At 33.0% G+C, this 10,480-nt stretch overlaps 1 protein-coding gene across 1 annotated transcript; it reads left to right on the forward strand.

Moving 5' to 3' along the window:
• Window positions 1–7,980: 7,980 nt before the first annotated feature.
• LOC149561008 (putative UPF0481 protein At3g02645) lies at window positions 7,981–9,264 on the forward strand. The gene has a single exon (XM_089827730.1). It carries the CDS (start codon window positions 7,981–7,983, stop codon window positions 9,262–9,264), a length of 1,284 nt encoding a protein of 427 aa, XP_089683856.1.
• The last annotated feature ends 1,216 nt before the right edge of the window (window positions 9,265–10,480 follow it).

The following is a 10,480-nucleotide window of genomic DNA, read 5'->3' on the forward strand; positions in this document are numbered from 1 at the left end:
TGCTTGCATTTTGTGTTTTCTCTATGCTATCTATTTTGGATTTTTTTTGGGTCAACTAGTTTGTTGACTAGCTATAGGACATCTACTAGAGGCTCAGGGGTTATGATTTGTGATGTCATGATGATGTCTTTTGATTCTTTTAAACCCAACCATGGTTATGAAATGGCATGCTCTATGGTGTATGTGGTTTACTAATTGATGTTGCTTCCAGTATTCTTGTGTAAGCTATGATTTATGTAACCATTTATGAGTTATCGATCAGTTGTATTTGGGATTACTTTCCAGTCACCTTGATGGGACTGAAGTGTTTATCTGATCTTGATGATGTCATGATGTGACATGTTTTGACTCGACCATTTTGGATTCTTCGATCAGTATTATTTTCTTGATATGCCTTTTTGGTTGCTTGTTGAGAACCAATGGATATTGTGATTATCATTGATTTGCTAATAGAGAATTGGTGTGGTCATGATTATCAATGGATGCTTTTCAGTTGCTCATGGAGATTTGATGCTCTTATTGTGGATTATCTTTTGGTATTTTTCCAGTCGCTTGTATAGAACTGTGGTGATTTTGTGGTTTATGATTCCATGAGCCTAGGGTAGGTTATCTACTTGTAGTGTCAAGATGGGGCTGAGGCCTTAAGAGGCTACCAGGGTAACTCATTGTAAGTTGTTTAATAAGTGAAAACATTACACCTATTATTGATTTAAATAAACCTAATAAGATAATTGTTTATTCTTGCCCATGCCTCAAGTGCTAGTACAGACTAGGATGGGAGTAGAAAGAACGCTTGGTTGTGTCCTTGCATTCCATAGTATGCCTTGTCAGTATGAGAGGATACTAGTAGCTGCATAGGGATCACTAGGGGGCCAAGGTATATTGAGAGACTACCAAGGTAACTCTAACATGATTCATGTGATGACACTTTCCCGCTTACATAGTAGGTTTCCTACATGTCTTTGTGTGCCTCTAGGATTAGATGTCAATTTATGTTAGAACCTTTGAGTTAGCATACTTTTAGGATTTCTGGACTTAGAGAGTATTTGTGTTGTGATTTGATAGCCTATTTGGGACTTGAGATTATCTCCTTAGAGCAATGGGAGTGGGCCATTTAGGTTCCACGTGGTCGAGTGGTAGTGCTTTTTCACTCTTACCTTTGGAGATCTGTCTGAGACACTGTGGCTAAAGCATTCTTTGTTGGCATCTATCTTCATTCTATTCTTGGTTTATGATGGAGGACACGTATCCTTATATTGATGATTAGCATATGAGAGATGATGTAATTTTCTTATCTTATGCTTTATTTTGCATGATTAGATTTCTTATGCATATGTTGTAGCATGTTAGATTTCTTTCTACATATGATGTAGTATGTTTAAGAGTGACATTCCTACTATGATAATACTGATGATCTCTTCGGTGATTTGGGATGTTACGCACGGAGGGATGGCTAGGGCCCACAATGGTCTAATGATTCTATTTACGGTTGGGAGGAACCGTGCACTTAGATAATTATGTGTTGTGATTTTTGGTTATTTGTTATGATGGATGTTTATATCTTCTATGATGATGTATCATGTATGACATGTGGTTTCATTTACTTTACTGCACTTGCATCATGGATTAGAATAGGATGATGTACTTTATTTTCCTACATGTATATTCTTTTATGTCTTTCATACCCTGTGGCATGTACAGTGGATGATTGAGCATTCTAAAATGTAATTTACCAAGGGACATTTGGAACCAAAGTATATTGTTTAAGAACATTAGACTTTTCATTATTATTTCATGTGGATGTGGTATTAGATGGAATTATTATTAGTTGATATAATTGTGATTCAATGTTAAGGGATCCTTAAGGAATGTAACTTGTTATGTATGTTTATGTATACTTTCAGTGGAATGTTGTGATTGCTTCTACTACTATGAGTATGTTGTGAATAGTTTAACTTTCATGTTTCAAAAAAATAAAAAATAAAAATAAAAATAAAATGCTACCAAACTTAGTGAAATTTTAGGTTAATTCTTCTAGATTCCTTGGTGGGGCATTACAAGATACATTTTTGTATCTCAACAGTAAGCTTGGGAAGTTATAGATTAGTGATGCATCAATCAACATGTATTCAAGAATTATCAATTTGATGTAAGATTTTTAGAGCACATTGCATATGAAATAGTAAATCAAGCACATTACAGATTCATTGAATAAAGTCTTTGTCATTTTATGTCAAAGAGGGAAAGATTGATGACATGTCATGTCTTGTCAAAGAAAAAAAACCAAAGAAAGAGATTTGTATAAGATGTTAGAGGGAGAATATTAGAGGGAGTTCTCATGGATGATGAATTAGAATGAATCTAAGGATATTATAAAATCTTGCAAATCATTTTGAGTACTCTAAGTTTTCTTTGCATAATGACATGTTGTGTTGTCAACAATGCCAAAGAGGGAGAAAGTTGAAAATAATTATTCAATTGTATATTTTTATTGATGTTACACAAATGTCACACTCTAACAGAGCACAACTAGTGTTAACTAAGCTCAGTCGGCAACTATGTTTGGAAGTTTCTAGTATCAACTAGGATGATTACATTGTAAATTGTATTAGATCGGTCAGTGTAGAAAGTTAGTGTAAACCAAGTCATGTTAGTCAATGAAGGAAGCTAGTATTAACCGAGTTTGGTTAGTTATCAAAGAAATTTTTATATAAAAAATTGTTCAGTCTAGTATTAGCCAACTAACAACATATTACTTTTGTTAATTATTTGGTTAATACAAGTTTACTAAATGGATGTTTATTGATGTATTGAAAGGGTTTACAAACCAAATTTTCCTAGCTTGTGATATATAAGAAATTTCAAGCTCTGGGGATTAAATAGAGTATGAAGTTGAATAGAAGAGATGGATATGTGAGAGAAGACAAGGTAGAGTAGAAAGTGTGAAGGTTAAGCTAGAAGGAAATATCTAATCAAGAAGGATCCATAGGTTAAGATAGAATAGTGATCTAAATTTGCAAATTCTATTGCTTCATCAATTAGATCAAACTACTATTTCTTTCTAACCATTATAGGAGTAAAGAAATCCCTTAATAGAGTTGACTTAATAGTCATTTTGTAAATCCTCTAACAAGGTCACATCTAATAATGTGATTGAAATCGTCTAATAGGGTTACACTTAACCATGTGTTTTTTAACCTTTAATAGGGTCAACTCCTAATAGGGCTCATTTCAGAAGAGTGAAAAATATTAATTAGTTTCATTAGTGGTTTTTCCCAAATTAGGTTTCCATGTTAAATCCTAGTGTCTCATATGTCCATGTTATTTTCTTAATGCTTTATGTTTATGAAACTAAGTTACTAAAAGATAATACACATTCATATCTTAAGATTGCTTTGTTAACCAAGATATAGTGAATATCCAACTCTAACCGAGTAGAGAAAGTATTTTTTTTAAGAAGTGAGAGTTTGTGTTGACATATAAGGGACTTGGATTTATTTTTGTGGTAACTAATTTATCCCTCCCCTCTTAGTATCCCCTATTACATTTCTAATTTTTGTCCATACCACTCTATTGGATGAAGAAGATCCATGATCCAGAAAATACTAGATAATTTAGTGTAGATCACTATTGCAACACCTTGTTTCCTCTTCTCTTGAAAATAAGAGAAGTCATTGGATTGGTTCCAAATAAATTTCTTCACTATGAATAAGTGATAGTCAAACATATTTTTTTAACATGTTGTAACTTATTTTACCAATCCCTAACTACATTTTTATGTCCATGCATTTCTAATCCCCTAAAGTTCCAACTTTCAAACTTGATCATCAAGATCAATTTAAGGGTCTCTACAAGCACAACAATTTCCTAATTATTTTATGGGCTGGTTTGTTTACCAAAATTATCTAGTTCTTTCATTGTATCATCTCCTTTCTTCGTGCTCAAACTTATGGTTACATTATATTTTGTAGATGCAATAGATGGTTTATTATTATCCTTATCAAATTTTTGTGCTTTGATATTTACAGAATCAAGGGATAAATACTGAGAATTTTTTATATCATGAGGCTCATTATTATGTTTAGCATTAGAGTCCTAATAATGAAGAGCCAATTTATGTGGTCTTTTAGATGTTTCATTGTTGGGAATGGCAGTGTGTTCTTCTTCAAACAAGGGGTTACAAAGGGACACACAAGAATTAATAGTAGTAATATCATATTCAATAGGATGATTATGAGTGCTATGAGATTGATCCATACTCACACTATTTGAGTGCAAGATGTCCCAATGGGTGAACTCAATGGGCTATTCTAGGATCTGTCTTTTTCATGTTATAGGGTTCTTTCTATTAGAGGAATCAAGTATTAGAAATAGGGAATACTGAGAGGGGGGTGAATTAGTATTCTACAAATTTTTTTGACAACTAGATATTATTTATTACTTTTAACCATGCATAAGAAAGTAAAGAAGTAAGGTTGAACAATAATAATAACCATGCATAAGGAGAACTTATAACACCATATTTTGTTAACTAGGGAAACCATGGCCAAGGGAAAACCTCAGTGCAATGATACCCACTAGATGATGTACTAATATAAATGTTCCTTGTTAGAGGATAGACCCTAGTAAGAGTCTATAAAAGCATTCAGTACATATGAGTCCCTATAAGGAGACTTTGAATCCCTTTTAAGAGATTCCAACCCTGTTAGGAGTTGTAGTACAATGGATGCAAGAAGAGAGCACTATCCAAACATGCACTTCCAATTACAAGAAGAGCTCATTGCCCAACAAGTAATTAATCCTCAAGTATATAGATGCTGTCCCTTCTTTCCAGCTAATCTCTAACCTCAACTCAATCTTGGATCACAAGATCACTTGAACTACATATGATACAAAACTTTGCATTCAAATATAACATTACTTTGCATTCAATCACATATTTTTTGTATATCTTTTCCAAATAACTTCACAAGAAGTCTTTGCATAAATATTGTGCCTTTTCACAAATTGCTACTGGGTCATCTAGGATCACAATATGCTTTTTCAACTTAGAGTAAAATCTAGGATATTAGACCTAATTGGTCAAGTAATTATTTTGTATACAAAATAATTCCTTTACCTTTAATGCTATTGTTCTATTCACTGATAAATTGTGAATATCTCTTTTCTGTACTATCTGCACTGATGTCCAAGGTTATACACATTATCATCAATATGTATACTATTTCCATCTGACCTCTCTCTCACAGATAATTTCATATAAACAAGTTATACATCAAAACAATACACTGATGTAAATCGTTTTCATACTTAGACAATTTCTAAGTACCAAAAGCTAAGTATCTTTATTTCTGACGTTTTCTACAACATGTACATCATGTGTTGCCATTAATGAAAATAATTACATCACTACATATAGCCAATTGTCAACATCAGCAATCAAGTTGATAGGCTTGGCAAGAGGGATTTCTATAATATAACTCTTTGAACATCAGGTCTTGATCTATTGATAGTCAGATTGATACTAGGGAAGTTTTATTTGCTATGGCCATTTAGCTTGCAATGCAAGCAATCATTTTGGTTTCCTAATAAGTTAATCTCCCATTCAAAGAGTGATACATCCTTGTTCTCTCATTTCTTAATACTAGTCTTCGTATCATTGTTGGGAGAGAGATGAAGGGTCTTACATAAATATTGAAGGTCCTTACAATCTCCTCCTTCTTTGGTGTTTGCATGATTGACTCTACCACATCCTCTAGTTCCATTGGAGGTTTCCTCCAAACCTCTTATGGTTTTCATTACTACCACCATGAACTATCCATTGAACTTAGTAGAAAGGGGAAAAACAATCTTATAATCCTCTATAAAAACTACATTGTATGAAGGATTTTTTGTTGTGATAATTTATTTGGATCATGTTTACCAATTTGAACTCTATATTATAATCATTTTTATTTCTAGCTTCATTACTACCATCCTCTAATGTCATCCCAACACTCATACAAGTAGGAAATAAAGCTAGACCCAACAACCAACTCTAAGTGTAAGGCGCATGAATGACATGGGAGAGAGGAAACAAATAGGGGAAGAAAGGGGTATAGATAGATAGTGGAAAAAAAACATTTGAGTGAGGGAAAGGAGGAAAACCAAAAATCACATCAAAACTAAAGAAAAAATAGAAAAAGGTGTATTATTCTTTATTTAGATACCTTGTTTTATTGATTTTTTTTAAAATAACAATATTGGCATTATAATTTAGTTATCAAAGTATATTAAAAATAAAGCTAAAGATGTCTTCATAATTTTACAGTATTATTTTCCATTCTTTTATATGGCCTTTAGTGCATTGATTGTGTTTCTTATATTTTAGTTTAACTAGTTTTATAAATAAATCTTAAAAGTATTAGAAGTATTATCAATGAGAGACTAGTATTGGCCTATATGAATAGTTTATTTATATTTTGGCACATATTCTAGAAATTTAGATAGAGTGGTTGCACTTATAACTAAAGATTTTAACTCGAGCAATTTGGAAAATAGCTATTCATCTAATATGAATGGTTATCACTCTCTCGTAATGCATATTGTGTCTATGTTAAATTTAACCAAAGATAGAGGGGTTTCTACCCCTCATAATGAGAATATGAATAAGCTATCTTTCATGACCCAAAATTTGTCAAAGGAGATTGGGGATCTTTAAAATGGTCATGAATAGAGAAGTTGAGGCCTAAAAAGTTGACATTTGATAATTTATTATAGATTGATAGGTGTTGTTATAGTTCATCTATTGAAACAAATTTGTACAGTCCAAAGAGGTTGGATGATCACATGCATATTTTATATTGATTGGCCAAAGATTTTGTTTTATTGTTAGTTGAGAGATATAAGTCAAATAAACAAGGAACTAATTAAGGCGTTGGCTCAAATTTGTTTCCCATACTAAAAAACTCATAAGAAAGGAAAAGGGAGCTATGTCAATGGATACTATAGTTAACAAGGTGCATAATATTAATGAAGAAATGATAATGAAAAATGAAAATTTGATAAGAAGAATGAAAATGGTGAAAGATTCTTTGAAATTATTTCCATACTTTTGCATTTATATTATGTAAGTGCACTCTCTAATTTTTTAATATTTTCTATTAACAAGGGTGTTTCCCTTTTTTATAGATGTTTGTCATTTTATTTTATTTTAAAAATATTTTATAATTTAGAATTTTAGGTCCTTTTAGAACTTATTTTCTGTAAATAAAAAATATGACTAATATTATCTAATTATAAACTATATACATTTGTCTAGAATGGATCTTCTACGTAAGAAATTTAGACACTAATAGTTAACTAAGGTATTGACAAAATAGGAAGAATAAATCCAACAATGATTTGAACATATTACGCCCACACTGCAATCAGTGAGTGAGAAGCGTTGGTTGAAGAATAGATAGGATTAAGAAGAAGATAGTATCGGTTCAGTGTGTGAGAAGCGTTGGTTGAAGAATAGATAGGATTAAGAAGAAGATATTATCGGTTCATGGTATAGATGTGTAAGAAAACGTAACGATAAAAGGATTAGATTCTGAAACGTAGCCATCAATGTCATCTTTCCACTCTTCTTTTCTTGTCAGTTGGTCTTGGAATTCCCTTCGATTTCAGATTAAAAACCAATCTAATGGGAATCAGTATTTCTATTTTACAGATTTCTTCTTTGGGTAAAACCTATTCACATCTCCATCAGAGGAATAGAATTCTCTACTAATCGACTTAACATTCCTGAAGTTCAATCTGCCTTCCAGAGGAAGTAATACCCAGTAGGATCATATTGCCTTGTTGCTCTATTCTCTGCAGAATCTATTAACCTAGTGAAGTAAGACAGTAACATTTTCTTGGGCCACAAGAAAAGAACACACCCGCCTATAACTTGCATGCCTACCCCAATCTTATCCAAAACCCATAATTGTGGAATCCTCTATACATTTCTCTATGTCGGCACCAAATTTATCTGCAAGTGTGGTTGTCGAGATCAATAAACATCTGGAAGCGAGAGAGGAAAGTGATACTATAACGAGCCTGAGGGTCCCCAAGGCCCTGATTAAAGCCAAGCGAGAGGCGTATGTTCCTCAAGTGGTGTCTCTCGGACCATACCATCACAACTCTCGAAGTACAGAAGTCATGGATTCTTACAGGAACAATTCTGCAAATGTTGCGACAAAAGATAAGCCCACTCTCCTCGGCTACAATATGCTCTTGGAATTGAAGAAGTTCTACAAGATTCATAATATCGAGGATCCAGAAAAATTCGGTGCGAGCATGCTGATGGATGGCGTTTTTCTCTACCAAGTTCTCAGAAATGGGCTCCATGATCTTCAAGGGGAGGTAAGTCAAAGAAACAACGAAATTCTTCTGCCCACCCTTACAAGCATCAGATGTGATATTATCAAGTTGGAAAATCAGATACCTCTTTATCTTCTCTTTGAAATAGACAGTACTCTACACAATAAGACCCTTGAGGCTTGTCTCAATTATCATATTCCTCCTCTCTCATGCTTTCAATTGTCTCATAGTCCGAAGTTAGGTTATGAAGATGAACCTCATCTGTTAGCCTGCGTGCACAAACATATCTCATCCTTCTCGCATACCCATAACCCACAACAACAAGAAGGGGAATATAACCCTAAGAATCATACATGGTGTGAACGAGTTAGAACATCTTTTGATAACATGGTTGCTGCTGCCTTTGGTTTCATCTTTCCTCACCCGGCAAAACAAGGCCGTGGAGACTTCCTTGATAGATACAACACAAAGGAGCTTGTCAAGGTAGGGATAAAGTTCAAACCCATGGCCAATGTGCCTGGTGAAATAAGATTTGAAAAGGATTCTTACACTATTTTTCTTCCCAAGATTGTAATTTCAGACCCCTACACTGATGTGGTGATGAGGAATTTGCTCGCTCTTGAATTCAATGATCCCACTCGCCCTAAAAATGTGACACACTACGTGGAGTTGATGAACATGCTGATCGAGACACCAGAGGACGTACGTCTGCTGAGAGAATGTAACGTTATTGATCGGCAGAGCATGGTGATAATGGATGAATATGTGGTTAAGATGTGGGACGGGCTTGCCAAGACATTGTTTTTCTCAGGGTGTGTGGAGAAGCCACAAGGTATTAAAGCTGCAGTCAGAGAAACTTTGATCAAGAATCATTACAAAAGCAAGATCAGAAATTGGTTGGAGAGGCATCTCTGGAGTCCGTTCAGATTCTAGATTTGGATTGAAGAAGGGGCCACCATGAAATTGTATTATTATTGATGTACATTACTGTATGTTAATACAATGGAAAGCTGTCATTCTTATTTATGTGGCGGAGTGTCTTTGAATAAAATAGCAGCAAGATCTATCAATAAAGTAAACGGTTCACATAGGCTAACATTTGTATTTACTTTTTAATGTCATTAGGTTAATAAAAATACTTGTTCCAATTATAGAAAAACATTTTTCTGTTTTATTTCAAAACTTTTGGTTTTGATTGTGTATCTATTTTTATTATCAATATGTCTATTATATTATGTGATTTATCATCAAGAGATAAGAAAATGCTAAAAATACATACAAAAATTAGAATGCATTGCACAGTATTCACGGTATTCTATAGTTTGTAGAAATTTGATTAATTCAATCTCTCTACCTACCATTTTGTATTGATACGATCAATAAACATATTCTATTTATATGATTCGATTAAATTTGTTTGTCTATAAATATCTTAAATTATTCACCAAACTTAAGTTGTGGAGTTAACATGTTTCAATTTTTGTATGCATTGCACATTTGGCTTAATAGGCCTCAAATCTTTACTTAGTATGTTTGGTTTTATGTCATTGAATTTATTTGTACATTTTGTGTTGTTGAACTATATTTCTCTCTTTTCATGAGTAATTACGTCAAACTATTTTTGTGGCCTTTTGCTAATTTCATTAGACAAGAAAAGGCCGTTGAATTTATTTTTCTTATTTTGTAAATACTTTGGCTGAACTACTAGTCTGCTTTTCTTATAAATAGAAGGTCTATCATGGATAATTGTATACACAACCTTTCCTCAAATATGAATATTCTAATTCTATCATCTTTTAATATAATTAAGCTGATAGGTGTTCCTATACAATACCAACAGACCTATGTAAATAAAAAAGAAAATGTAGTTAGAATCACATCTAGAATATTAAATTATGATTGATACATTATTGAAATGATCATAATGTAACTAGTAATGGTACATCCATTCTTTTTTTGAATGTATTAAAAAGTAGCCAAAAGGGTAGCTGACCCCAAAGTACAACGGGCTGGAGGGTAGTTGCCGATCAAACCACAATGATTCAACCTATTCCTTTTCTAGATATCAAAAACATCTTATTGACCCAAAAAAGAGCCAATTCCTTCGTACTAATAGTATTATTAGAAACAAACATACTCTCATTAAATC

Source organism: Cupressus sempervirens, chromosome 4 (assembly GCF_028749045.1).
Source record: "Cupressus sempervirens isolate cs-2001-9-10 chromosome 4, ASM2874904v1, whole genome shotgun sequence".
Taxonomy (NCBI): Eukaryota; Viridiplantae; Streptophyta; class Pinopsida; order Cupressales; family Cupressaceae; genus Cupressus; species Cupressus sempervirens.

Excerpts from the sequence above, each read along its gene's own strand:
- LOC149561008 (XM_089827730.1), top strand. The coding sequence starts at position 7,981 with ATGTCGGCACCAAATTTATCTGCAAGTGTGGTTGTCGAGATCAATAAA.